General features: G+C 57.9%; 2 protein-coding genes across 6 annotated transcripts in view; both read left to right on the top strand.

Annotated features, from left to right (window-relative positions):
• The first annotated feature begins 22 nt into the window (after nucleotides 1-22).
• C27H19orf38 (chromosome 27 C19orf38 homolog) lies at nucleotides 23-11,107 on the top strand. 4 transcript variants are annotated; one of them, XM_075997986.1, is made up of 7 exons: nucleotides 23-210; nucleotides 1,455-1,763; nucleotides 3,858-3,950; nucleotides 4,973-5,000; nucleotides 5,769-5,812; nucleotides 6,964-6,998; nucleotides 8,084-8,241. In XM_075997986.1, the coding sequence occupies exons 1-7, from the start codon at nucleotides 180-182 to the stop codon at nucleotides 8,231-8,233; spliced, it is 690 nt and encodes a 229-aa protein (XP_075854101.1). In that variant the 5' UTR covers nucleotides 23-179; the 3' UTR covers nucleotides 8,234-8,241. The 4 variants fall into 4 exon arrangements, 3 of the variants coding, with proteins under 3 accessions (XP_075854101.1, XP_075854102.1, XP_075854100.1); XR_012915121.1 differs by lacking the exon at nucleotides 8,084-8,241 and adding an exon at nucleotides 5,328-5,516 and having other exon boundaries at nucleotides 24-210; XM_075997987.1 differs by lacking the exon at nucleotides 8,084-8,241 and adding an exon at nucleotides 9,485-9,600 and having other exon boundaries at nucleotides 25-210.
• Nucleotides 11,108-12,449: 1,342 nt separating this feature from the next.
• Nucleotides 12,450-27,509, top strand: part of CARM1 (coactivator associated arginine methyltransferase 1) — a 39,781-nt gene continuing 24,721 nt past the window's right edge. The window contains exon 1 of one of the 2 annotated variants that reach the window (XM_020284010.2): nucleotides 12,450-12,723. In XM_020284010.2, the coding sequence (XP_020139599.2) occupies nucleotides 12,504-12,723 (220 nt within the window). In that variant the 5' untranslated portion in view covers nucleotides 12,450-12,503. The remainder of the gene's footprint in view (nucleotides 12,724-27,509) is intronic. The other variant, XM_075998233.1, reaches the window with a different exon arrangement.

The following is a 27,509-nucleotide window of genomic DNA, read 5'->3' as shown; positions in this document are numbered from 1 at the left end:
CAGTGCCCAAGTGTGCGTTGTGTGTGTGCAACTTCCTGCCAGTGAGGAAACTCTCCGCTTTCTTTCTCGAATCAGCTCTGCTTCTCCTTTCCCCGATCTGGCCTCACAGGAGGAGTTGGCCGGCAGCCGTGGGCCCCTCTGGCCTTCGCCAGGTTTCCTGGCCAAACCCGGGAGGAGAGATGCCCTGGACTGTCTTGCTCTTTGCAGCTGGTGAGTCTGATGCCACCCCCCACCCACCTTGAGGACCCTCACCCTGCACCCCGCGGCTCCCGCCCACCCGGCTGCCCGGGGGACAGACACCCGGGTTTCGGGGTGGGGGCGTCTCTCCCAGGTGCTAGAGGAAGCCGAGCCCAGGCGGGCGGATGGCTGTGACCGTGAGCCTTGGAACCTGCCCGGGAGCACTGATTTTTCCGGGGAGGCTCCTCGCTCGCCCGCCCGCCCCGAGTCAAGAATATCAGAAACAGCATCGCCCAGCTGTGCCCACGCCCCGTGACTCAGCCCTGCTTGGCCTCTGCAGGCTCCTACCTGGAGGGCAGGGGCAGCAGGAGGGTTCCCCTGGGGGTGGCGGCCGGACAAGGGAAGGCCTGTGTGGACGCCGCCTGGCCCCACGCTCTGCTCGGGGCCGCTGGGGGGAGTCTGGTCCCTGCAGGAAGCCGTCCTCCCAAATCCGTATCCCAGCACAGCCTGGGAAAGGAGAGAGCCCCTCTGCCCTCTGCCCTCTGCCCTCTGCCCTCTAGCTCGCCCTCTGCCCCTCCCCTACCTCCCGCCACTCCCGCCGCCTCCTGGCTGCTCCCGAACAGCCCCACGCCCTTCCATCCTCTGAGCCTTTGTCTGTGCTGTTCCCTCTGGCTGGGGTGCTCTTTTCCAGCTCTGAGGCTGGGTCCTTCTTGCCGCTCAGATGTCACCTCTGCAGGGAAGCCCTCTGGGGCCATCCCAGCTAACTCGGGCTTCCTGTCACCTAGAACTTCTTGTCTCTGCCGGGCGCGGTGGCTCACACCTGTAACCCTAGCACTCTGGGAGGCCGAGGCGGGAGGGTCACCTGAGGTCAGGAGTTCGAGACCAGCCTGGGCAAGAGCAAGATCCTGTCTCTGCTAAAAATAGAAAGAAATTGGCCGGGCGTGGTGGCGCATGCCTGTAGTCCCAGCTACTCGGGAGGCTGAGGCAGGAGGATCGCTTGAGCCCAGGAGTTTGAGGTTGCTGTGAGCTAGGCTGACAACATGGCACTCTAGCCCGGGCAACAGAGTGAGACTCTGTCTCAAAATAAATAAATAAATAATAAAATGACAGAAACACAGGGACCCCTCACCACGTGCCAGGCACTCAGTGCCCTCAACGTTGCAGTGGGAAAAGGATCACTAGATTCCTGACGTACATAAAACCCAAGGCCCAGAGAGGGCGATCTACTTGCCCAAGGCCACACAGCCAGGCCAGCCTCCCCTTATTCCGCACCGCAGGCTCCTTGGCGATCCCGGCGCCGTCCATCCTGCTGGTGCCCCCACACCCGAGCAGCCAAGAGGACCCCATCTACATCTCCTGCGTGGCCCCCGAGAGCTTCTTGGGGGCGAATTTCACACTGTACCGAGGGGGGCACATGGTCCAGCGCCTGCAGGCCCCCGCGGACCACCGTGGGGTCACTTTCAACCTGAGCGGCGGCAGCAGCGAGGCCCCAGGGGGGCCGTTCCACTGCCAGTATGGTGTGATGGGCGAGCACAGCGAGCCCCAGCTGTCGGACCTCAGCGCGCCCGTGCACGTCCGCTTCCCAGGTGAGGGCTGCCGGCCGCTCGGTTTTCTGACCCCAACCCTTTGCATGTGTGTCCCCTCCTCTTAGGCGGAAGAGCCAGGAATAGCCAGGCTTGCAACCTGCCAGGACTTTCTCGCCTTTCCCTTTTCCCTCCTCTCACCCACCCCAAAAGGGGATTTCTTCATTCACTGAATTGAAATCAGCTCCCATGGCTGCTTTCAGGTATGGCTGGATCCAGGCGCTCAGAGATGTCAGGAATCATTGGCCACCTCTCAGCTTCGCTTCCTTCCGGGTCTTATTCTCAGGCAGGCCTCCCCCTTCATGGTGGCAAAATTGGAGCCATGATTCTCCCAATTTTGCACATGAGGCAACTGAGGCAGAAGAGGTGACTCAGCTAACAGGTAGCCGAGCTGGGATGCCAATGGCTGCCGAAGACCAGGCATTGAACCTCAGCACTATTCTGCACCCTCCCCTCTCGGCCACATAAAACGCTACTCGGGTGTGGTAGCTACACCTGTAATCCCAGCACTTTGGGAGGCTGAGTCGGGAGGATTGCTTGAAGTCAGGAGTTCAAGACCAGCCTGGGCAATATAGCGAGACCCTATCTGTACAAAAAACTTTTTAAAAATGAGTCAGGCATAGTGGCTCAGGCTTGTAATTCCAGCACTTTGGGAGGCCTAGGAGGGAGGACCACTCAAGGCCTGGAGTTCAAGGTTACAGTGAGCTGTGGTCAGCCACTGCACCCCAGCCTGGGTGACAGAGTGAGATCCTGTCTCTACAAAGAAGCAGCAGCACTAAATGGGTTGAGGAGAAGCCAGCACTGCGGGCGCTGGGGCTGAGGAAACAGGCTGTGCAAAGGCCCTGAGGTTGGAGCTTCCCGGATGTGTCTGAGGGGCACGGAGGAGCCCAGTATGGCTCAAGCACAGTGAACACGGAGGAAAATGGAGACAAAAGCAGGGAGGTGACAGGGAGGACGTGTTGGGTCTTATGGGCTGCAGCCAAGGACGTCAGATTTTCATCTGAGTGAGACGGGAGCCCCGGGAGGGCGGATGTCTTTTTCTGGTCTTCCCAGGAGTGGAGGCCGGGCTTGGGTTCTAGGTCAGGGAGGAGGAGCCGGAAGCCTTCAGTGGCCTTCTGTCACCACCACCCTTCCCAATGCAAAGACAACCTTGTCGGCAGCGGAGGCTTGCAGGCCGTGAGGACAGAGCAGTTCTGTGTCCTCCCAGGCCTCGGGATCCTCTGTCAAAGGCCCCCTTCTCTCACCTTGGCCCTGCGGTCTTGAGGTGAGGAGGTGACAACCGCCCCAGATGAATGAATGAACAAGGCCCGGCGTTGTGAGGATACCAAGTGTCTGTCTTCTCCTTCCCCTTCCCGGCTTAGCTCCCGACCTCTGCTCGGGTGAGGTCGTCTCCTCTCTCTCTGCCGGGAGGGGAAGCCGAGTCCTTTGCAGAGAAGGAAACTCTGCCACTGTCACTCCTGTGCCTCTGTGGTGACCTCCGTGTGGATCTCAGGGTCCACCGTTTGGCTAGGGGTAGTTGGCCCCTGAACCCCTGGAACCCAGGCTGCAATTCATGAAAAACTTGGCTCGAACTGGCTTCAGCAACAAAAGGGGATTCGTTGGTTCACTGAATTGAAGTCGGCTCACACGGCTGACTTCAGGTATGGCTGGATCCAGGTGCTCAGAGATGCCAGGAATCCTTTGCCCACCTTTCAGCTCTGCGTTCTTGTGTGTCTTATTCTCAGACGTGCCCACCTCCTCACGATGGCAAGATTGTGCCGGGCAGCCTTAGATATGTCTCCTCCCAGCCCTGCCATGCTAGGCAAAGGACTAAAACTCTTTTCCCAGTGGTGTAGCCAAGGTCCCAGAATTAGTTCTCATTGGCTCCGCTTGGACTACATGCTCATCTCTGGACCAATTACTATAGCCAGGGGGGAGGGAATATGCTAATTAGCCAGACACAATGTTTGCTAAGTCCCCAGGGTTAGGCTTTACCTAAGTGGCACAGTTAGGGGTACTGGGGGAAGAGCTGGCTCCTCAAAGGAGAGAAGGCAGGTGTCGCACCCCGTTCCTGTCCCCCATCATCTGCCCACTTTCTCTTTCCCCACTTTCCTCTAGTGCCCACTTGGATCCTGGCGCTGTCCCTGAGCCTGGCTGGAACCTTCTTCCTCCTCGCGGGGCTGGCGACCCTGGCCGTGGTAGTCAGGAAAGGTAACAGCACACAAAGAAAGCATGGCCCACGAGCTCGGAACTTCTAGAACATGCACATGTGCTCCCACACCCATTTTTTGTTTTGGATCCCAGAGGCAGACAGCATGAGGAGGTCTTACTCTAAAACTTAGCGGTGAAAACACCTTCCAGAAAAATTCCCTGATCTCCAGAAGACAGCAGGGAAAATTGACACAGCCATTTATTTTTATCGTGGTAAAATACATTCTACACGGCATGAGATTTACCACTTTAACCGTCTTTTAAGTCCACAGCTCGGTGGCACTGAACACATTCACGCTGTTGTGCAACCATCCCCACCCTCCGTCTCCAGAACTTTCCCATCTTCCCAAACTGAATCTCTGTCCCCGTGAAACACTGGCTGCCCCTTCCCCTCTCCCCTGGCCCCTGGCAACCCCTGAAATTAATATTTTTTTTTTTTTTGAGACAGAGTCTCACTTTGTTGCCCAGGCTAGAGTGAGTCCCGTGGCGTCCGCCTCGCTCACAGCAACCTCAATCTCCCGGGCTCAGCGATCCTCCTGCCTCAGCCTCCCGAGTAGCTGGGACTACAGGCATGCTCCACCATGCCCGGCTAATTTTTTGTATATATATTTTTAGTTGGTCAATTAATTTCTTTCTATTTTTGGTAGAGACGGGGTCTCGCTCAGGCTGGTTTCGAACTCCTGACCTTGAGCGATCCGCCCACCTCGGCCTCCCAAAGTGCTAGGATTACAGGCGTGAGCCACCGCGCCCGGCCTGAAATTAATATTTTTAAAGGAAAACAATTCTACATGCTCACACCTTGTTTGAAGTTTTCACTGACACTCATTACTGCTGTCACTTGAAAAAGAGATGTCTGTAGCAGCTCTTGTCTCCTGTCGGGTGGCACATTTGCCCGGGGAGAGGGGAGGCTGCTGCTTTGCAAATATACGAGAAGGGCCTCCAAGGGGCTTTCAGTCTTTTGACTCTAGAAAGTGGTGGAATACACCCAAATCTAACAAGTGCTCGTTTGTTTTTTGTTGCAGTTAGAGTCAAACATTTACAGAGGAAAAGGTGAGACGAGTTCCTGGAGGCTCTCAGAGGGTGGTTGGGGACAGAAGGGCACTTTCCTGGCTGGGTGGGCGTTCCACCCCCCCCAAACGGCAACCCCCTGGTGGGAGCGTCCTGTCATAGAAACAGGTGGTGCCATTTATTAAGCGCCTACTGTGTGCTGGGCCCACTGTGATGTCAGAGCTCGCCTTACCCTCACAGCAGCCCTGGGAGCGGCCACTGCGACAATGGCATAGTCCCATTGTACAGATAAGGCACTGAGGCTCAGCCCTGTCACGCAGGGACCAAGTGGCTGAGCCTTTCTTGCATCTCTTTGCCACCGGTTGCCAGAAATTGTTCCAGCCGTTCTAGACGTCCACGGCGGATTTCCGGGGGTCTTCCTGAGGTCGTGCCGCAGCCAGTGGCCCTGAGTCCTGGGCGTCAGAATGTCCCAACTGGCCCTGGCCTCAGTTTCTCCCCTCCGAGAGGCGGCTAGACACCCATCCAATCCCAGCGTCACCTGGCTGTGGGCTCCCACGGGTGGGTTTCCATCTCGCAGTCTTTTCTTCCACCTGGCCGAGAGGCTGTCGCATGCACAGAGCGACCCCTCTGCAGATCCGCGTCTCTCTCTCTCTGTCGCCTTCCCTGTGCGGGCACATTTGGGGGGGGGGACTCGTGGGTAGGTGGACGGGGGAGTGCAGGCGAGATATATCGGGTCTGGTTTGGGGTCGGGGCTCCTGTCTCGAGGGGCCACCCCAGCACGCCGTCACCTTCTCCTGAATCCCTTTGCAGAGATCAAGAATCCTGCTGGGCCCAGATCAACTTCGCCAACACAGGTCTGTGTCTTTCCTGGCCGCGCCCGGGCAAGATCGCCGCCTCAAACCCTCGCCCCTCGCCACTCGGACCTTTCCTGCCGCGGCCTGTTCCCCTTAGGGGCAAAATACACCCTCTCTATTACTTGCCCTGGGCTCCCGCCTTCTCTCCTTGCACCACCTCCTCCAGGAAGCCTTCCTTGACTCCCTGGACAGGGTTCGTGCTTGCTGCTTGCATGCGCCAGCACCCCACCATTCTTCTCGCACCCTCAGTGGAACCGCAGTTAAGTATTCATTAGGTGCCCGTGTCTGATACTCGCTTCCACCGCCAGACGGCCACCCCATGGGGGAAGGACTCCGGAGTCTGTCTCTGGCCCGGGTCCAGCTTGCCTTCCAGACGTGTCATTCTGCCGGCTTCCACGAGGGGGCGCGAGGCAGCCAGCTGGGATCCGCGGTGCTCCCCTGCAGGGGCCTGGAGCAAACCCCACTCTCTATAGACTTCATTCGCTGTCCAACACAAACATTGAGCGCCTACTGTGTGCTAGGATCTGGGAACGGGTCAGGCACAGTGGTTCATGCCCGTGATCCCAGCATTTTGGGAGGCGGGGGCAGGAGGATCGCTTGAGCCCAGGAGTTGGAGGCTGCAGTGAGCTAGGCTGACGCCACGACACCACTCCAGCCTGGGCCACAGCGCAAGACCTTGTCTAAATATATATATATATATGTATATCTGGGAGGGTCCCGGGTGGCCAAGACAGGCATGGTCTCCGTCCACAAACAGCCAGTGCTGCCACGAGGCCGTGTCAGGGACAAGGCTGGGGTCCCCGGAGGAAGTGATGTTTAAGCAGAGACCTACAAGAGAAGGAGTAGCTGGGTGGGCGACCTAGCAACTGGGGGCACCTGGGGAGGGGAGGAGCCCACAGGTGCTCCTTCTGGAAGGTGAGGGTTGAGATAAGGCAGCGAAAGGCCCCCAAAGGGGAGGTTTGGGCGGGAGAGAGACCTGGCTCCATTTGTGTATGTGAACAGTTCACCCTGCAGAATGGGCTGGAAGGGGGCAGAGAGGATGCTGGGAGATGGCTCCCACCCCCTTCCCCTGGGGCTGGGGGTGGGGGACGGGGAGCAGGGAAGTTAAAACTGGCCCCCAACCCTGGATTTTCTTTCTCTTTCTGTTTCAGACATGTCTTTTGATAACTCCCTGTTTGCCGTCTCGGTAAGTGGTTCCTTTTCCTGGAACCGGGTTCCTCACTGCGGGAAGGCGGGGCGGCCACCGGGCTGGGTCAGTGTGCTGTCGCTGAGCTTGGGGGACAGGAGGAAGCCCAGGACCACTCAGCAGGGACTGCTTGTGAGCCCCGAGTTGGCTCTGAAAAGTGCCGGGGGGCAGAGGACTGAAGGTGGCCACAGGCGGGGCCCCTGGGGCTGTTTGCTGTCGTGGTCAGCACAGCCTTTTGGACCCAGTCAGGCCGGCCCCTCTGAATGGCGACAGAGGATTCAGAGCGACCTGGTGGCCTCTGAGCTTATTCGTGGAGCCTGGTGACAATCTGATGCAGGCTGTGGTCCCGTCCTGGGACAAAAGCAAAGTCTGGTTTTGTGTTCGGTCTCAAGGACTTCGCTTACCCGCCCCACTGTGTTCCCATCCAGGGGAGAGTCTTGACGGACCGGCCCCCTTTGTGAGGGGTGTCGCCCCCCTAAGGTGTCGGGGCAGTGGAGGTGGGAGCCATGGACGGTTCTGAGTGGAGGAGGGAGGCGACCCGAGTCGGGTGCTCGCGCGCGCCCTCTGGTGGCCTCCGCGGGGAGGGCGCACGGGGGCCAAAGGGGTGGCTCCCCGCGGGGCCCGGCGCGCCCGGGCGCGGGAGGTGGGGTCCGGCGCGCCGGGAGGTCGGGGTGCATCCGGGGAACGGGAAGCGCCGCACACTTTGGGGATCGATGAGCGGGCCAAGGGGGGAGAGGGCGGGGCGGGGCCAGGCTTGGAGGGACAAGCGCGCGGAGACTGGCACCGCAGCTGGTGGTGCCCGAGAGCAGATGGGGACGCGGGTCCGCAGTTCCGGAGAGAGGTCATTCCGGGAGACGGCGACGCGGAGCCACTGGGGTACAGATGGCGGGAAGGAGGGGGCTTGGCACGCGCCGGGCAGCCCGCAAATCCCGAGCGCGCGAGGGCAACCCGGCGGGCAGGGCGGACTCTGAAACTCCCATCAGCGTGCGCACGGGATTCCAACCTGGGGACCCCCCCCTGCCCCCCTTTTAAGGCATTTTATTTTATTTGTTTGTTTTCTTACTTTGTTTTTTTTTTTTTCTTAGATTAGACATGGGGTCTCACTGTCGCCCAGACTGGACTTGAACCCCTGGGCTCAATGCCCCCCTGCCTTGGCCTCCCAAAGTGCTGGGGTCACAGGCGTGAGCCACCTCGCTGGGGCTGTAGTTTATTTTATTGTGATAAAATACACATAACATAAACATTTACCGTCTTAACCATTTTTTCTTGTTACTGAGCACAGTGGTTGTCCCCATCCTAACCATATTAAGCTCACAGTTCAGCGTCATTAAATATGTTCGTGTTGTATGCCCATCAGGACCCTCCATTTCCAGAATTTTTCATCTTCCCAAAATAAAACTCTGTACCCATTATTTTTTTATTTTATTTTATTTTATTTTATTTCTTTATTTATTTTTATAGCCAGTCAAATTTAGCAGTGGGGGGTTGAATACCAACTTTAGTGACACTAATGTGAATAAGTTCTGATAACCCTCTGTACCCATTAAACACTGATTCTTCCTTCCTCCTTCCCCCAGCCCCTGGGAACCCCCATTCTACTTTCTGTGGGTCTGTGGGTTTGCCTATTCTGGACATTTCTTATAAATGGAGTCATACAATATTTGTCCTTTTGTGATGACCCATTTCGCTTAGCATAGAATGTCGTCTTCTTCTTCTTCTTCTTATTTTTTGACACAGGCCTCCCAGAGTGCTGGGATTCCAGGCGTGAGCCACCACGCCCGGCCCTCTTCTCTTTTTTTTTTGATTTTATAGATTGTTCTTTAGAGCAACATAAAACACCTTCAGCGTTCATCCATGTTGTATCATGTGTCAGAGTTCCCTTCCTTTTAAAGGCTAAATGACATCCCACCGTATAGACAGACCACATTTTGTTGAGCTACTCATCTGTCGCTGGACACTTGGGTTGCTTCCGCCTTTTGCCTGTTGTGAATGGCACTGGGGCGAACACGGGGGCGCAAATATCTGAGTCTCTGCTTTCAGTTCTAGTTCCCCTTTGAGGCTTCATACAAGCTGTGCAGTTGGTTGAGTCGATAACGAAGTAGCTCATGTGTCTCCAGCTTTTACCATGCCCTGGCCCAGGGCCCCATATTCAACTTTATAACGCCCTATGAGGTGGGATTGACAATTTTCTTTTTGCAAACTAGGACGCTCAGCATAGTGAACTGGCTTTACGAGGGTGACTCAGCTAAGGACAGGCAGGACTGCGAATGCAACCCAGCCTGCACTCCATCGCCCGGCTTCAGTTCTAGCAAGTTCATCTCTCCTTGTCAATTTGTTGCCCAGGCTAGAGTGCGGTAGCATCATCCTAGCTCACTGCAATCTCAAACTCCTGGGTTCAAGTGATCCTCCTGCCTCGGCCTCCTGAGTATCTGAGACTACAGATGCATATGCCACCACTCCGGATAATTTTTCCTGTTTTTTTGTAGAGATGGGGTCTCGCTATGTTGCCTAGGCTGGTCTCAAACTCCTGGCCTCAAGTGATCCTCCCACCTCTGCCTCCCAAAATGCTGGGATTGTAGGCATGAGCCACTGTGCCTGGCTGAGGGTAGATTTATTTTATTTATTTATTTATTTGTTTTTGAGACAGAGTCTCACTTTGTTGCCCAGGCTAGGGTGCTGTGGCATCAGCCTAGCTCACAGCAACCTCAACCTGGGGTCAAGCCATCCTCCTGCCTCAGCCTCCCGAGTAGCTGGGACTACAGGCATGCGCCACCATGCCCGGCTAATTTTTTTCTATATATATTAGTTAGCCAATTAATTTCTTTCTATTTATAGTAGGGACGGGGGTCTCGCTCTTGCTCAGGGTGGTTTCGAACTCCTGAGCTCAAATGATCCGCCCGCCTCAGCCTCCCAGAGTGCTAGGATTACAGGCGTGAGCCACCACACCCGGCTCTTTCTATTTTTAGTAGAGACAGGGTCTCACTCAGGCTGGTTTCAAACTCCTGACCTCGAGCAATCTGCCTGCCTTGGCTTCCCAGAGTGCTAGGATTACAGGTGTGAGCCACCGTGCCCGGCCTGAGGGTAGATTTTTGAAAGTGTTTTGAGGGAGCCCAGAATGGGAGCCAAGGAGATAATAGTAATGGCTGTGTTCACTTAACATAGAGCTTCTGATGTACCACTTGCTTTTTCTGTTTTTACTTCTTTAAGCCTCACAGCAATCCTAGTAGGTTGGTACTAAGATTATCCCCATTTTGCAGAAGGGGAAACTGAGGCACAGAAATGTTAAGTCACTCAACCGAGGCCACACTGCCTGAAAGTGATGGAACTAGGATTTGAACCCAGGCTCTCTGGTCCCCACTCTCTACTACGGCAGAGAGAAGGGCAGGAGAATAGAAGGCCAGGGCAGGCATTTGTGGGTGTGTGGGGGGGACGGGACGAGATGAGACCTGATGGGCTACGAGAGTCCCAGGCTCAGAAAGTGGGGACACACGACATCCTGAGCCCCCAGATCACCTGGTCCTCTCTCTTTTCTCTTGCACGGACAAAGAAAATGACTTCAGAAGAAGACTCAGCCACTCCGGATGCTCGCTCAGGCACCACTGTCATCCCCGGCCACTCTGGAGCCCGGAAGAGGCCCACCTCCACATCGTCCTCGCCCGAGCCCCCCGAGTTCAGCACCTTCCGGGCCTGCCAGTGAGGCTGAGAACTGGGGGCCCCTCCATCTCCCGGCCTTTCAGGGCCTGAGGTCCCTCCAGCTAGTTCTGGCGGGGCTTGGGCTGCTGTTTTCTCAGGGAATGGAACGAGGCGATGAAGTGGACCCCTGGCCTCGAGACTTTTGTCACAGGGGAGTGGGAGAGAGGGGGCCACAGGCCGGACAGAAAGCAGGAAGACCCATTTTGGATTTTCAGCTCCTCGGGACCAGCAGACAAGGAGATGTCAGGGTCCCTTCCCGGGGCCATAAAGGGTCCCCACTCCCAGCGGCACGGGATTGGGCACCTGCCTCTTCCCCACTGGGTTTTTTGAGCATAGGGTCCCCGGGGTGTTTTCCCATGTGTCTGCCCTGCTGACATGCCTAAGTTATTCATTATAGCACGTGTTCATGTATGTTCCCAAGGCCTCTATGGAGTGTAACTCTTGAAGCCTGCCACCTCTGGGGTCCAACTGTTGGATGGCTGGGCGGTGGGGGGCATGCGTGAATTCACTGCGTTTGAGGCGTTTGCGGAGGCCCGTGGGGGAGGGGGTTCGGGGCAGTGCCCCGTGGGGTCTCTGCTAGGGCCCTTGCATTAGGGGGTACAGGAGGTGGAATGATGGGGACGCGGGGGCACTGGCACGTTAAGGAGTTAGGAGTAAATGACATCCAGGAAAGAATGAGAGCTGGGGTAGGTGGAAGTGTCCGAGAGCCCCTTTGGGACCCCAGGAAGGGATGGGGCCCTTGAACAGTGGAGGGGCCCTCGGGGGGAAGATGGATGTGTGTGTGCTGGCAAAAGGGACACGACTAGTCTGGACTCACTGTCCAGCAATCTCTGGGGGACGGGCGAGAAACCGGGGGAAGGAGGGGTACAGGAGAGGCTCAGAGGGGAGGGATCAAGGATTTTTGTGTCCAAGGAAACAGTGGAGGGTTGAGGGTGGGGAAGGGGCAGGCGGGACGGAGAGGAGGAGCGGGGCGGTTGAGCGCTGGGGAGGGACCTTGGGACCGGGCTCAGGCTGTGCTCAGAGGCGGGGCGGGTCTCAGACTGCTCGCAGCTGGGCGGGGCCCCAGGCCGGGGGCGTGTCCCAGCCCTGGCCACGCCCTTCGCTCAGGCCCGCCCCAGAGCTGGCGCCACACAAAGCGCGTCCCAGGGGGAGGGAGCAGGACAGGTATGGGGGCGTGGCCTCGCCGGCTGGGCCCCGCCTCTCCGCCGGCCGCCTCACAAAGCCGGGCGGGGCCCAGGGGAGCCCGCCCCGAGGGGCGTGTCCGAGCCGCCACAGCGTCCCGCAAGCCCGGGGACCGCTTCGCGAAGCGCGGACGTTTGCGCGGGGCGGGGCCCGCGGCGTGTCCGCTCAGCCTAGCCCCGCCCCCGCCCTCCCCGGGCCACCGCTCCGCCTCACAAAGCGCGGCCGTTGCTGCGGCGCGGGGCCGGGGGCGGGGCCCAGGCCTCCGGGGGGCGTGCCCTCGCGGCCGAGCTCCGCCCCCGGCGCTCGCTCCCGCCCCCGCCTTTCCGGGGCGGTGGAGTCACCTCACAAAGCGGCGACCGTTCGCGCGGGGCGGGGCCGGCCCTGCCCCCGGCGCGCTCGCTCCCTCCCCTCGCCCAGGGCAGCCGGCAGGGGGCGCTGCGCCACGGGGCCGGGCCGCGGCGGCGGCGGCGGCGAGGCGACGCGTGGCCGGCAGGCGGCGCTGCCCGGCTCGGGCTCGGCCTCGGCCTCGGCCTGCGCGGCGGCGGCGGCGGCGGCAGCGGCGGCGGCCTGGGCCCGGGCGCGGCGGCGGCGGCGGCGGCGGCGGCGGCGGGGCCTGGAGCCGGATCTAAGATGGCAGCGGCGGCGGCGGCGGTAGGGCCGGGCCCGGGCGGCGCGGGGGCGGCGGGGCCGGGCAGCGCGGGGCCCTGCACGGCCGTGTCCGTGTTCCCCGGCGCCCGCCTCCTCACCATCGGCGACGCGAACGGCGAGATCCAGCGGCACGCGGAGCAGCAGGCGCTGCGCCTCGAGGTGCGCGCCGGCCCGGACGCGGCGGGCATCGCCCTCTACAGCCGTGAGTGCGGGCGGGCTGAGGGCCGCGCGGCGGGGCTGCGCACGCGGCGGCCCGGGCGGGGGGCGGCGGGGGAGGGGCCGGGCGGGCGCGGGGCGCGGGCCGAGCGACGGCAGGGGCGAGGGCCGCGGGGTGGCCGGAGGGCGAGGCGCCCGGCCAGCGGGAGCGGGACCTGGGGAGTGAGGGGCCGCGATGGGGGAGGGGTGGGGGCAGGAAGCGGGGGGCCGAGGGTGGGATCGGCGTGGGGCGCGGAGGGCGGGGTGCGCGAGAGCCGGGGTCTGGGGGCGGGTGTGGCCGTCTTGGCGGGGCGCAGGGCGGGGTGCGGGCGGCCTGTGGCCACTCCGGGGACCCCCGGGAGGGCTGAGGACAGTTGGAAAGTGGTTCCTAGTTTCGAGCGCCCGGGAGGACCGGGTTCCACCCTGCCGCCCGGCTTGGGGTGCAGGACCCCCGAGTGGGAAACTTCTAGACCCGGGGGTCGGGCGGCTCGGGGATGGGGGGAGCCACGGGGGTGCGCCCTGTGGGACCGTGGAAGGCTGGGGCCCCTTCCTGGTGCCCGGCTCCCAAGGAAGGTAGCACGGCCACCTCCCTCGCCACGCCGCGCTCCTCCTGTCTTCGCTGTGGCCATGTGAGCAGCTAGTTACATTTTCCAAAGCTGCTTTTCAAAACTGACATTTCAGTGGGGGGGGGAGGGAACCACAAATGTGCTTGCCGAAGTCCCCTCTGAGTCTTTGTAGTTCATCCTTTTTCTTTCTCTTGTTACTCTTTCTTTTCTTATCTGCACTCTCAGATTCCTCGTGCACATTTTGCTATTCTGTTTCACTCGGCTTTGTCTCGCAGGGTTTCGTGCGCCGATGCTCTAGGGAGCCACTCAGGAGGCCTTTGCTGCCTCTGGCCCCGTGTGAATTTTGGCCACTTTGGGAAGGGGGCCTGATCCCAAGGGAAGCGTGGGGAGCACTTGGTTCACATGGGGTTCTCCTGGCACCTCGACTTTGAAATCATGGACTAAAAGGAATTGTGGCTGTCACCCAAGTGAGATGCATCTTTTTCCTGGGACAGAGCTGAGGTCTTCATGGACCAGATGAGGGGAGGCAAGAAGGGTATCTCGGAGTTCAGCAGGACCCCAGATCACAAGCAAGCCCATTCATTTGGCAGACAACAAAGTAGGGCATCGTTTCTCAAACTGGGGTCCCAAGGTTTATTTATCCTTAGAGGGGTTCCAGGACAGTTGGAGTTGGTTATCTTTTTTTTTTTTTTTTTTCACATGGGCTGGATGGGAGATTAGTTATCTTTTAAAAAAAAAACTTTAAAAAAAAGAGTTTTAGAATAGTTTTAGATTTGTAGATTTCCAGGAAACATAGTACAGAGAGTTCCTGTATACCCCACGCCCAATTTCCCATGTTCTTATCATCTTACCCCTGGAGAATTTTTATATTTTGTGTTTTTGTTTTGCCGATAATCCTGAATGCATTACCGGTTATAAAGACAACACTTCTGTTTTAAGAGATAATTTGAAGTGCTCGCTTCGGCAGCACATATACTAACAGTGGAATGATACGGAGCAGGTTAGCAATTTTTTTTTTTTGAGACAGAGTCTCATTCTGTTGCCCAGGCTAGAGTGTCGTGGCATCAGCCTAGCTCACAGCAACCTCAAACTCTTGGGCTCAAGTGATCCTCCTGTCTCAGCCTCCCGAGTAGCTGGGACTACAGGCATGTGCCACCATGCCTGGCAAATTTTTTTCTCTCTATATATTTTTAGTTGGCCAATTCAGTTCTTTCTATTTTTATAGTAGAGACGGGGTCTCACTCTTGCTCAGGCTGGTTTCGAACTCCTGACCTTGAGCGATCCGCCTGCCTTGGCCTCTCAGAGTGCTAGGATTAGAGGCGTGAGCCACCACGCCCGGCCAGCAATTATTTTTATTAAAACAAAAAGAGGTAATTTGTAACTAAAACTTTCTTAAAGAGGAGAAAGTCCACAAGTCTCAAACAGAGATCCTCAGTCTCAGATACTATATATTTTCAGGGGTCTGAAAGAATTTTTTTTTTTGTCTTTATGCATAAGTAACTTTGGCTTGGGTTTAAGAGCACGGTTTCTGGAGGTGACCAAAGCTGGGTGTATTCATTTCCCAGGGCTGCCAAAACATATTACCACAAACCTCATGACTTAAAACAATAGGAATGTTGTTTTATACATTTTCTCAGTTCGAGGCCAGAAGTCTGAAACGAAGGTGTCGACACGGCCACGCTCCTTCCAGATGTCCGAGGGGAGAACCCTTGCTTGCCTCTTGCACGTTCTAGTTGTTTCTTGGTTTATGGCAGCAAAGCTCCAGTCTCTGTCTCTGTCTTCACTTTCTCTCACCCCAGTGTCTCTGTGTTTCTTCTGATAAGGACACCAGATTTAGGGCCCACTCTTTCAAGGATGGCTGACCTCATCCTGAGATCCGTAACTGCATCTACAAAGACCCTATTTCCAAATAAGATTCCGCGTACAGATTCCAAGGGTCACAACTTGGACGTACCTTTCTTGGGCCACACCACGTGGGTTAGTCTTGTGTACTAGCAGGGGGCCTTTGCGTCTCAGTTTCCTCATCGGTAGAATGGGGGTGATGTCAGGATCGCGTGGCACGACAGGTTTGCTCGATAAATGAACGCCTCTTTGGAGGTAACACCTGCTCCCTAACGGGCTGGTGATGGCCTCAGAGTTGGCTGGGACAGTGCTCAGGGCCAGACGGCATTTGTACAGGAGCGTCCCAGACGGAGCGGGAACAGAGGAGGAATTGCTCAGAGGTGTGCCCGGTGAGTGCAAAGTCCTGGGGCCCGATGTGAGGGCAGGGCCGGCCTGCTGGGCACATAGTGATCGTGGCAAACAGTCTCCTAGGAAAGGTCCGAAAAGGTGCAGCCACTGGACTGGGGAGGGGGGTGTGGCAGCTGGGCGGGGCATGCGACTGGAGCTCCCCCTTGCGACTCAGGGGTGCACCAGGCTGCGAGGGGGCTTCGGGCCTTCTCTTGGGAGGCGCTTCCTTCCCTGACTTCACCGTTTTCCCACCGGGACCCGAACACACTTTGGCCAAGCAAGGTGTCGGGAGCACCCCAGCTGTCCATCCCGAGGTGTTGGGTGTTTGGAGTTGCAGACTCCCGGGATTCGAACCTGTGTGTGGGTGGGGACATACAGAGGACTGGCCAGGACACTCGTGTGAGTCCTGTGCCTCACCTAGGGGAGGCAGAGCAGAGGCGTTTTTGGATGCCGGTGAGGGCCCTGAACGTGGCGTCCGCCTGATGCTGGTCACCAGCTCTGCGGCCTTGAACTAGCCATTCCACCTCCCTGAGCCTGTTTCCTCACCTGTAGTGACACCTACCTACACACAGCCTCAGTTTCCCCCTCTGCGATGGGAATAATGTCACTTAGGGCCCAGGCATATGGGTGAAGCTGATTGGGCAGCGTGGAGCAGCGTGTCCAGTGTGTAGCCGTCATTTGGAAAATAGTAAATATTTTGACAGGTGTCAAGGACAGCGATGTCATTGGCATGGCATAGGGGTGAGCTGGCTTTTCTAGGAGGGGACCCCTTCTGCTGTGGGGCTGTCCAGTTATCTTGTACCCCTAGAGATACATTGCCACATGGACAGGGCCGGGAGAGAATGTAGGAAGTGGGACTTCAAACTCGGTCCTTGATGTCTGTGTCTACACCCTCCAGCGGGAAAGACGACAGCTGCAAAAGGCCCCGTCTCAGTCACTGCGCAGCACACAGTAACCCTCCCCACCCCTTCTGGCCATTTGAAGTCACCCTGGCCTGTGTCCATGGGCGTCGCCAAATGACGACTACCCGAACGGGGCCATTTTCCCTGGGCGGGGTGGCGGCGGGGACCCTTTGGCTGGGCTCCCCAGGCCTCGAAGCTTTAGCATCGTGTCTGGAGTTCCCGGACACAGGAACCCCTGCTGTCCCCTGGAAGCAGGCAGCTTCTTGGGGAACCCCGCTGTGGGGTGGCCAGGGGAGAGGGGAGAACAGACTCTCAGTTCCTCAGCCTGGTGGTGTCCTCTCTGCAGATGACTGTGCCACTTTTCTTTCTTGGTCAGCACGAGTCAGTGTGGCCGTTTCTGTATACACACCCCCACCCCTCCCACCCCACCCCCACCCCCGCTGGCTAAGGAGAGCCATGCAGCAGAGCAGCTGTCAGGGGCTAAATTTCAGCTTGGGGGACATGCCAGGGGGCGGAAAGCCCCAAGAAAAAACCCTTGTCCAAAGAAGGTGAAAACCAGCCTGCTGTCACAGAATCAGGGGTCTTGTGACTTCCTTCTGTCGTCACCCGGGACCCCCCTGACAGCTGGCAGTGGCAGGTGCAGAAGAGTTTACGTGCTCTGCCTTTGGGACATTTTGGTGTCAAGCTGGAGTGACAGTGGAGAAAGTTGGTAACACCAGAAGGGCATTGGTATTTCAGTGCCTATAAGTTGCTAATGGCTGCTGTCATTTATTGAGCATTTACTGTGTACCAGGCTCTGGGTAAACTTGTGTTGGAGGACTCAAATGCTTGACCTTGGGGACAGCTGGGGGAAGGACAGTGGTTTAAATCGCCTGTAGCCCAAATGGAGCCTACTGTTTTGTTTTGTTTTGTTCTTGAGAAACGGAGTCTCACTCTGTCAGCCCAGACTAGAATGCAATGACATGACCACAGCTCACTACAACCTCCAACTCCCAGGCTCATGAGGTCCTCCCACCTCAGCCTCCCAAGTAGCTGGGACTACAGGCACATACCACCACACCCAGCTGATTTTTTGAAAAAATTTTGTAGAGATGGGGTCTTGCTGTGTTGCCCAGGCTGATCTTGAACTCCTGGGCAATCCTCCCTCCTCGGCCTCCCAAAGTGCCAGGATTATAGGTGTGAGCCAGTGCGCCGGGCCTGTGGGAAGTTTGGCTCTAGCCAACTTTAAGAGAAACCAGAACCCTTTCTTTTTCGATTGTGAGGTGTCCTGCTTGCTGAGGCCGAGTCGAGTAGACTTTCTGGATTGCGGGGGCTCGTTGACGTGCCAGTTGTAGCCTTTGCCATATGCCACCACCGGTCCTAAAAACTTGCCTCTGAGGGCAGAGATACCAATCCCATTTTACTGGTGGAAAAACAGAGGTGAAAGGACTTAGCCCACCAAGCGACATGGCCAGCTGGCGGCAGGGCTGGCTCTGGCACTCTGGGCAGCTGGACGCCTGCCTTAACTGTTTGTGCAAGTGGTTCAGCGACAGAAAGGTCATCAGTGTCCAGTTCATCTGTGCATGACAGTGATCCAAAGCAGCAGAGGCTTAAACAAGAGGGCATTTGATTTTTCGTGCTCTTGTGCCAAAGCGTGGAGGTTGACGGCTGCCACAGTCTCCAGGGCTGATGTGGAAGCTCTTGGAAGTCTTTGGACTCAGGCTTTCTGCCATTCCTAAGGTGAGGTCTGGTCTTCATGGTTCCATTTTGGCTGCTGGAGTCCCGCCATTACACCCTGGTTTCCAGAGAGCAGGATTAAGGAGAAAGGGGGTGAAGATCACAGGCAACATCGCAGGTCTGCTGGAGCAGGGAGAGGGAGGCCTGCGGAGCTTGCAGAACGCAATGGAACAGTTTCACCTTAGCCTGCTCCAGAAGCAGGTCAGAGCTCAGAAGTCATGTTCTAGAACAAAAGGTGAATTCTGCCCAGGGCATCAGGGACAAGATGGCAAAGGCCAGGGGTAGCGGGTGACTTGCCTGCGGGGTGTATCCCAGTTCACATTGATATGGACGCCAGTATTTTCAAAACTGGGGGATTTCACATCAGATTCTGATTTTTGTGCTTTTGAAAAATTGGAAAGGCTGGCAACCCTGGGTCTACACACCCCGAGGCTGAACCAGATGGCGGTGCCACTTCCAGAGGGGGCACACGGCCCCAGTCGCCAGAGTTACCTCCCTGCTCACTTGCACTGGTTTGTTTCTTCAAAGGGGGCAGCATTTTTCTGAACCCAGGTTTCTGTCTGAACCCTGTCCCCCTCAGCCCCAGGCCCTCATTAGGCCCCAGCCACGCCTGGCGGCTGAGCTTGAGCCCCTTGCTGCAGATACAGACGTGGGCGGGGATGTCTGGTGACCTGTCCTGGCCCTGCCCATTCATGCTATGCCCGCCCCAGCTCCTCCCCTTCCTGGTCCCACCCAGGCTCCCTGCTCCTCGTCTGCAATTGGGAAATCCAGAAGTTCTGAGACCCTAACTTATTTTTGGTACTCATTTGACAGCAAAAATCAGACCTGACTCAAGCTCACACATTGACAAAATGTGACCTGAGCTACCATGTGGGGCTTTTACTAGTCTCTGTGTACCCACTTTAGTGTGACTAGTCACCCATTTTGTTGCAAAGACCTGCTTGATTATGGCTGTTGCCGAGATTCCTGGAATAATATACATGATCTGTACCTTGTCACCTTTATAAAACTCAAAAGTTTGTAATCCGGGCCGGGTGCCGTGGCTCACGCCTGTAATGCTAGCACTCTGGGAGGCCGAGGCGGGTGGGTCGCTCAAGGCCAGGAGTTCAAAACCAGCCTGAGCAAGAGCAAGACCCGTCTCCACTAAAAAGAGAAAGAAATTAATTGGCCAACTAATATATATAGAAAAAATTAGCCGGGCGTGGTGGCGCATGCCTGTAGTCCCAGCAACTGGGGAGGCTGAGGCAGGAGGATCGCTTGAGCCCAGGAGTTTGAGGTTGCTGTGAGCTAGGCTGACGCGACAGCACTCTAGCTGGGGCAATACAGTGAGACTCTGTCTCAAAAAAAAAAAAATAGTTTGTAATTCGAAACACCCTGGGCTCCACACCCTGCCAGGGTGTACACAGGGGCCCGCGTGTGAGATTGTGATGGAATGTGGCCAGCTCCATAAGCAGCCCCTGGTCACCAAGTGCTGGCTTTCCACATGGGGGGGCGGGGCCAGGTGAGGTGGGTGGGCAGGGACTTTGAACAGAAGCAGGCGTGTGGTGTGAACTCGCCAATGACTTTGACATGCCAGGCTTCAGACACCTTTCACCAGCTTGGATTCAGCAGGCGGGAGGCTCAGGAGACCTTTGATGGCGGGTGTGGTTTCTTTCTTTCTGGTTTCTTCTGCTCGGTGTTAGCACCTGCTGGAGAACCTGGGAGGGGGTGAGTTTGCCAGGACATCCCAGGAAATAGCCACTTAGGCCAGGCCACGAGAGAGGGACAGATCTTGGCCTCTCCTGTCTGCTCTAGGTGGAGAGTTGAGGCCAGGCGAGGCTTCTATCACCTAAGAGAGCTAAGGATTCTTTTTTTAGAGACTGGGTTTCACTCTGTTGCCCAGGCTGGAATGCAGTGGTGTGGTCATAGCTCACTGTAACCTTGAACTCCTGGGCTCAAACAATCCTGCCCCAGCATTCTAGGTAGCTGGGACTGCAGGCAGGCGCCACCACAGCTGGATAATTTTTAAATTTTTTGTACAGATGAGGTCTTGTTATGTTGGTTTTGAACTTCTGGCCTCCCAAATGCTGGGGGGTCACGGGTGTGAGCCATTGTGCCCAGCACAGCTAGGATTCTTAATCTGGTGTGTGGATGGCCCTTGGGGGCTCCCAGGAGCCCCTCAAAATTGAACACGGTTGCATAAGGGTAGAGGGAGAAGAGTCAGTGGCTGTGACCTCAGATGAGCCTCCGAAACAGGGTGGCAGTGGCACTTCCTGGAGGCGGTCACCGAGGGCCGAGAACACATGTGAGATGCTTCGCGCCACGTGCCTGGCTTCAGAGGGAGAGGTGGGCAAGCCGGCCTTTCCCAGCCCGCCAAGACCCGCCCTTTCCTTCATTCCGCCGGAGACCCGCAGGGAGAGGGGACTCGCTGTCTCTTCCGCGCCGTGGCTGCCATTCGTCCAGCTTTAAACAGTCAGCAGAAATTCACCAAGCGTCTGCTGTGTGCCAGTTACGGTCTTAGGAGCTGGGGATATGGTGACACCCGAGATAAACGCAGGGTTCCACGTTTGCGGGCCTGGAAACATTGTGCGACAAGCGCTATGTCAGCAATGACTTGAGCTGGTTAGTTCTCGAAATAGTGAAATAGTGATCGGTGCCTGGGAGAAAACAGCGTCTGAGGGGCTCAGGATGCTGGGGGAGGGTCTCTGTTTGAGGTTGGGGGACTGGTCAGGGAAGGCCTCCCTGCTTCAGGGGTGGGGGCGTGGGACATTAAAGCCACTGAGAAGAGCACAGCAGGACTCAAGGCTAAGCGCTGATGGGGGCCCTCTGTCACAGCCTGCTCCTCCTGACCATCCCCATGACAGTGTGCCTCAGTTTCCGTAGCTGTCAAATGGAGATCTTGACAGCAGCTACCTTAGAAGATTGTTGGGAGTGGTGAGCTGATAGAACTAAGTGCTTAAAATAGCGCCTGGCACAGCAGGAGGGAAGACCTGCTCTGGGAGTGAACTCACGGCCAAGGGCAGCCTGGGCAAGTGGGGGCGGGGCAGCCCCAGCAAGAGGCAGGACAGGAAGCGACACCTGAGATGGAGCGATTGTGGGCGAACGCCTCAGTCTCCCTGAATCCCAGCTGCCTTGTTGGTGAGGAGGGTTTATCGAGGGGCTTTGCTTATGACAGGTGGCATTGGCCAGGGTGACGTCCATGCCTGGACCTCAGACACAGCTCCGCACACATCCCCACCCCTGGTACATTCCCAGTCTTGGGGAGCAGAGAGAAGGCAGGCAAGAAGCCCAATCTCCCCCCTCCTGGGGAAATGGCCCTAGGAGCACCCCTAAAGAGATGGCATCTAAGGACCTGGGGGGAGAGGGGACAGGCTTGTGGCTTGGCGGAAAGGCAGGAACTCCTGGGACGAGGAGGGGTGGGTGGCGGGGTCTTCAGGGGGTCTGCTGTCAGCCCAGGTGCTCTCCTGGGCCCGTCTCTCTCCGGCAGGGCCAGGCCAGGCCTGCTTGGCCTTCCCTGGCTGGCACCAGCTTCCCTTGTCCCTCCTGGGCTGGGGCAGCCCCCTCTGGGTCCCGATCTGCAGCCGCTCTGGAGCCTTCCCTTGGCTTGACCTTGTGATCTTGACCAAGGGACCCTAGTTTGTTGCTCTTCAGTTTCCTTCTGTCAGCGGAGGGGGTTTTGCAGATCGGCCCACACTCAGGTGGGGGAATCTTGGTCTCCTAAACCCGCTCTGTAGCCTGGAAGAGAAGATGTGTTCCTGAGTGCCCGGCCTGGGAGCAGATCACGAGACCCCCAGAAGACAGAGCCCGGAGGGGCTCTGTGGCTTGGCAATCCTGCCCTAGACCCTGCTTGTCCCCAGTGATTCAGGAGAGGAAGCCCCTTCCCCTGTGTGTGGCTTCTCTGCCCCAGAGGGTTCCTCTTCAGCCTCTGGACCTGCTCCGGGGACTTTGGGGACCTGCTCTGGGAGCTTCAGGATGCAGTCTCAGGGATGGTGCAGGGCGGGGCCCCATCTTCCCAGAGAAGCCAGGGCACCTGCCCTGCTGCTGTTGGCACTGCACGTCTCTGACTTTCGGTTGAAGAATCTGGAGTCCCCCGTGCCTGCAGTCCCCAACGCCCGGGCCTCGGGCAGGTCCGGGTGTGTTCGAACTGGGCCGCACAGCAGGAGGTGAGCGGTGGGCGAGCAAGCGAGTGGAGCTCCACCTGTATTTACAGCCTCCCTGTCACTCGCATCACCGCCTGAGTCCCCCTCCTGTCAGCTCGGCAGCCGCGTTAGATTCTCCAGAACCCCGCTGTGCGCGAGGGATCCAGGTTGTTCGCTCCTTAGGAGAATCTAATGCCTGATGCGCATTAGACGTTGTCCCGCGTGACGTGCTGTGCGGTGAGTAGCACGCTCCATCGGTCCGCGGAAGGCGGAGCTGAGGCGGTGACGCCCGCGCTGGGCGCGGCTGCACACGGGCATCAGCAGGGAGGTTCGGCGCACAATAAACGTCCCGCGCTCGAATCATCCCGAAACCATGCCCCCACCCCCGTCCGTGGAAAAATTGTCTTCCATGAAACCAGTCCCTGGTGCCAAAAATATTGGGGGCCACTGCCCTATGCCATCCCCTGCCACCTCTGGTCCCCGAAAACCAGGTACGTGGAGGAAATCGAGACCAGGCCTAACTAACTCGGGCCTGAAGGAGTCGGGTTCAGAGTCCCTCATGTGTCCGGTGGAGACTCTCTTTATCGTTTATGGAGATTGTAGTTTAGGCAACACACGCAGGTGCCCAGGCCGTGGGTGTTTGGTGCGTTGGACAGTTGTGTCCTGTGGCACCGCCATCCAAAGCCAGCCACAGCCCTTGGCGTTTCTGTTCAGCTGGGCAGCTCCTTCCTCCCCGTCTGCTGGCCCCTGCTGCTGGGCGGGGCAGTCTTGCAAACAGGTCCAGACTGGTTTGGGGGGCTCCACTCCCCCTTCCCCGCCGGGAGAACCCCCTTTTATTCTCGTTTTTTGTCTCTCTCTTTGAAGCGATTCATTACCCACAGCCTTGGCAAGAGCCAGTCGGAGCTGTTTTTCTTTAAGATCGTTGGCAGGTCTTTTCTCTCTCTAATTGTGTCCCCGAGCTGGGGTTCGTGCGAGCTCGCCGGATGCCTTGCACATGGAAGCGCGGGATGGCTTCATGTATGGAAACCTGCCTGGCTACTGGCACAGTGCACAGCCCCCGGCAGCACCGCCACCAAAAGGGCCTGGCCAGTCACCGCTCTAAAGAGGAAGGGCTGCTCTTGTCATGCCCCCTGCGCGGCGGGTATGTGAATAAATAATGGAAGACAGATTGGGAGGCCTCTCGCAGACCCAAGAGGGACATTCTGGAGAATTTGCCACGTTCTTCCTTGAGCGGGAGGGGAAGGCGAGGGCAGGCGGAGCTTTCAGATTTCTGTCCTGTGCCCTTGAGGGACCCTCGCGCATCTGCGCCCTGGAGGGTGCCTGGCTCTCACACCCGCCCTCCCGGGCCGGACCGCAGCTGATGTGTGCCGGTCCGAGTGACGCGCCAGGCAGGCCCTGTTCCAGGTGCTTTGTGTTCCTTGACTGGTCCAACCATCCGCACAGCCCCAAAGGTGGGTCTGGAGGCACCATGGGGAGGGAGCCACAGAACATTTCTTCATCTTGATATAAACAAGGAAACTGAGGCACTGAAAGATTGCTGGCGGAGTCAACATTAGGAGCCCAGATTTCACCCTGAGGCCCCACTCAGCCCCTTCTCCCAGCCTCAGCCTCCTCCAAAAGTGTGCGTGACGAAAGTAGATTAAGCCCCTGGCGTGGAGGAGGCGCCTACTCAAGGCTCGTCCCTCCTGCCTCTTCGGGTCCTTGTCCTGTGTCACCACATGGGCCGTGGTGGCCTCTCCCAGAGCTCACCCAAGCCAGGTGCCCTTGTTCCTGCCTCATTGCCCATTTCCTCGCAATGCCCTGCGGTGTCTGCTCATCCCTGCCTGTGCCACGTGGGGGAGTCACACCTGGCTAGGTAGCTGCAGGGCCTGGGGCAGGCGGTGCTCCTAACGCAAGCGTCTGCTCTCTGAGCCTCCGTGGGGCCGTTTCAGAGGCCTTTCCTGCAGCCCCAAGACCCTCTTTGGGGCCCCTGTTCCTCCTCCTCTGGGCTGACGCTTCTCAGGATAGACCCTAGGCGGGGACACCACCGGGCTGCAGTCCCTGGGCGGCTCCTCCCCACCCCGCTGCGGTCCCCTCCCTGGGTATTCCCGCTGAGGCAGCCCCTGGCCGGGGCCTGCGGCTGCCCCTGGTCCAGAGGGTCCCGGCCGCCCCTGGCGCCAGCTGCCAGCGCCCCTCCTGCTGCTCCCTGACGCGCCTCATCCCAGCCTGGCCTTCGGGCCTCTGGAAGTGTCCCCTCTGCAGAGGGCCTCCCTGCCTGCCTGGTCCTTGCAGAGCGCTGTCGGCCCAGCCCCTGCTGTGTGTCACAGGTCTTGGAGTTGCTTTGGACTAGCTGCTGAGACCCCAGGCCGAGCCGCTCAGGGCATGTCGTTGGCGTGTACCTTGGTTTCCTTTCTTGAAAATGGGGCCAAGGGCGACCTGGAGGGTGTCTGGGAGCATTAACCAAACACTAAGGGTGTCACTGAGTGTCCCATAAATCACAGCTTCAAAGTCCCAGAAGAGAAGAAAGGCTGGGCATGCGGAGCAGGGGGCTGATCCCCGCCTTGCCCCCTTTCCATAATTATCCTCTAAGCTCCCGCTCTCAGGGGCCGGGAACCCCAGCTCACATCTGCTGTCCCTTTTGTAGCTCACAAAGCCCGGGGCAGGCAGCAGCAGCTGATTAGCATGGATGCAGGAGACATTTGCATGTAATAGCTCCTAACTGGGGCCCCAAGTGTTCTTTCTAGAAAACCCAAGCCCTTTGCTTTGTCTGGGCCCACCTTTTCTTGGGGTCCCCTTCCGTACACCCCACTACTGCATTCATGGTCAGAGGGGGAAGCCTTCACCCTTTGGGGCCCAGCTCTCTGAGGGGAGCCCCCAGCCTCTGACCTCCCGAAGCTACTGGATGATTTATGAGGTTTGGGTGTCCCCAGTACAGGGGCCTTTCCTTAGCCCAGAGGCCACCGCGTGGGGCCAGCATTGAGTGGCCAGCTTCCTGACCTCACACCCTGCGGTGGGGGGGTTTGGCGGGGAGGGCCCGTGGCCTTCCCAAGGCGCCAATAGGAAACCTGGAGAACATCACTGTCCCCCACCCCAGTGGCCACCTCGCAATCCTGCCGCCACCTCCCAGCGTCCTGTCACTGTGATTTCAGAGTTGTTTTCCGCCTCCTGGAGGAGGCCTGTGTGCTCAGGGACTCCCGAAGTAGATTTACTTTCTGACTTGGTGGGTTGCCCCGTAAATTGCCAACCGCAGAGCCCAGAGTGGCACTTTGGGTGGGCCAAGGTGGCTGTTTGTTCTTTTTGTTTGTTTGTTTCTTTCTTTTTGAGACAGAGTCTCACTCTGTTGCCCAGGCTAGAGTGCCGTGGGGTCACCCTAGCTCACAGCAACCTCAAACTCCTAGCAACCTCAAACAACCTCAACCTCAAGCGATCCTCCTGCCTCAGCCTCCCGAGTAGCTGGGACTACAGGCATGCACCACCATGCCCAGCTAATTTTTTGTGTATATATTTTTAGTTGGCCAATTAATTTGTTTCTATTTGTAGTAGAGACGGGGTCTTGCTCTTGCTCAGGCTGGTTTCGAACTCCTGACCTTAAGCAATCCTCCCGCCTCGGCCTCCCAGAGTGCTGGGATTACAGGCGTGAGCCACCACCGCGCCCCGGCCGGCTGTTTGTTCTTATGGGATAGTTTCAAAGGAATAAAGGCAAATACGCCAACATCCACCCTCATTTCAAGAAACAAAACGTGGAATAAATGAAGGGCCCAACCCCACAGATCGCCCTCCCCGGAGGCCACTGTACGTTGGCTGCTGGTCAGCCCAAAATGTCCTGAAATCCTCACCTGTAACCTGTGAACCTTAAAATGAGGACCGTTCCCAAGTAGTGCTTGAAGCCGGTCCCTCTGTCAGCCACTCTTGGGGAGGACGTGAGGAGTGTGCTCAGCCTGGGGCTGGACACCCGAGTGACCTCCCGTGGGGCTGGGTACCAGGGCTGGCCACCTGGAGGACAGGGCCTGACGCCTGGCTTGGGTCCAGCATGGCCTCGTGTCCAGAATTCTCTCCGGGGCTCCTTCCCTGTACTTTGCCTCAGGCCAGAACATGCTGGGGACGGAGGGCCAGTACTGGTGTTTTGGGCCAGCACTACCCTACCGTGTGTCCCCGGGGTCTCAGGCCGGGCACAGGGCGTGTTCATCCTGGTGACCACACTCTGAGCCATGCGTTACTTTGTTTTTCTAGACAATAAAGCTGAAACGTAGGGAGGCGAAGGTCCTTTCCTCTCAGGTGGCAGAGGCTGGGTTCAAACCTAGAAGTGACTGAGTCCAGAGCTGGGGTCTGGTACCTGCACCTGGCTGGGCGGGTGGCCTCCCTGGGGCGATGGGGGGAGGGGCAGAGGGCTTTCCCAGGTGACTGCTGTCTGGAATGCAGGCCAGGGAGCCCTGCTGCCCTGGGGCTGGCCCAGCCACCTCCCACGTTGGTCACACCCACTGGGGACAGTGGGGTGGGTGCGGGCTTGCTCTGGGAGGTCCAGGCTGCAGGAAGCAGGGCTGTCCTCCAGCGTCCAGCTCCGTCCCAGCAGAGGCTCAGGGCGGGTCCCACTGCCCTTCCCTGTCCCTGTCGGGGTGTGAAAGGGTGAGTGTAGGGGGCCCAGACAACCTCCCACCCCACCCCCAGCCTTCGGAGATGGCCTTTTGTTTGGTTATCTTTCACGTGCAGGGTGGAAATTCGAACCACTACGGAGGAGGGTGAACATGAAAAGTCAGTCTCTTCTTCCCTTCTGCTCGCGACCTCTGGTTTTTCAGGCACACACAAGCGTGCATAAATCTCTCCTGGGCCCCGGCGAGCTTCAGGTTATGCACATTTTCACACAAAGGAGGAGGAGGGTGCAGATTGAAAAGTATGACTCTCTTTCCAGAGGCAGCGCGGAAGTCATTTTATTGTGTTTCTAGGCAAGCCCCGGGAATGCCGTGCGCCGCCCCTCCCCCACCTTTGCCATGCGTACCGCGGGAATCTGTTTTTTTAATTGGCTGCACGTTCATTCATTCACTCATTCGATGGGTACTTCGGGTTTCTGCTGCTTTGGAAATGTCGCCCAGACGTGGGTTGCCGAACAGCCACCGTGGGCTCCTGGGTCTGGTGCTCTAGGACAGGGCAGGGCTGGGCCAGAGGAGCCCAGGGTGACCTCCAGTCCTCAGATACCCTGGGGCTGGGTAGAATGTGGTAGCAGCTGCTTCTCCGAGGACAGCGCTGGAGGATCCGTCTTAGGTTACGGCAGGAGAGGGCGGACGGGCT

Source organism: Microcebus murinus, chromosome 27, assembly GCF_040939455.1.
Source record: "Microcebus murinus isolate Inina chromosome 27, M.murinus_Inina_mat1.0, whole genome shotgun sequence".
In the NCBI taxonomy this organism is placed as follows: Eukaryota; Metazoa; Chordata; class Mammalia; order Primates; family Cheirogaleidae; genus Microcebus; species Microcebus murinus.
The sequence above is the reverse complement of the archived record's forward strand: the minus strand, read 5'-3'. Positions and strand labels throughout refer to the sequence as shown.

Excerpts from the sequence above, each read along its gene's own strand:
- C27H19orf38 (XM_075997985.1), top strand. The coding sequence starts at position 180 with ATGCCCTGGACTGTCTTGCTCTTTGCAGCTG. Across the intron at positions 5,813-6,963 it reads GATCAACTTCGCCAACACAG|ACATGTCTTTTGATAACTCC; the intron begins GTCTGTGTCTTT and ends TTTCTGTTTCAG. Across the intron at positions 6,999-10,545 it reads ACTCCCTGTTTGCCGTCTCG|AAAATGACTTCAGAAGAAGA; the intron begins GTAAGTGGTTCC and ends GCACGGACAAAG.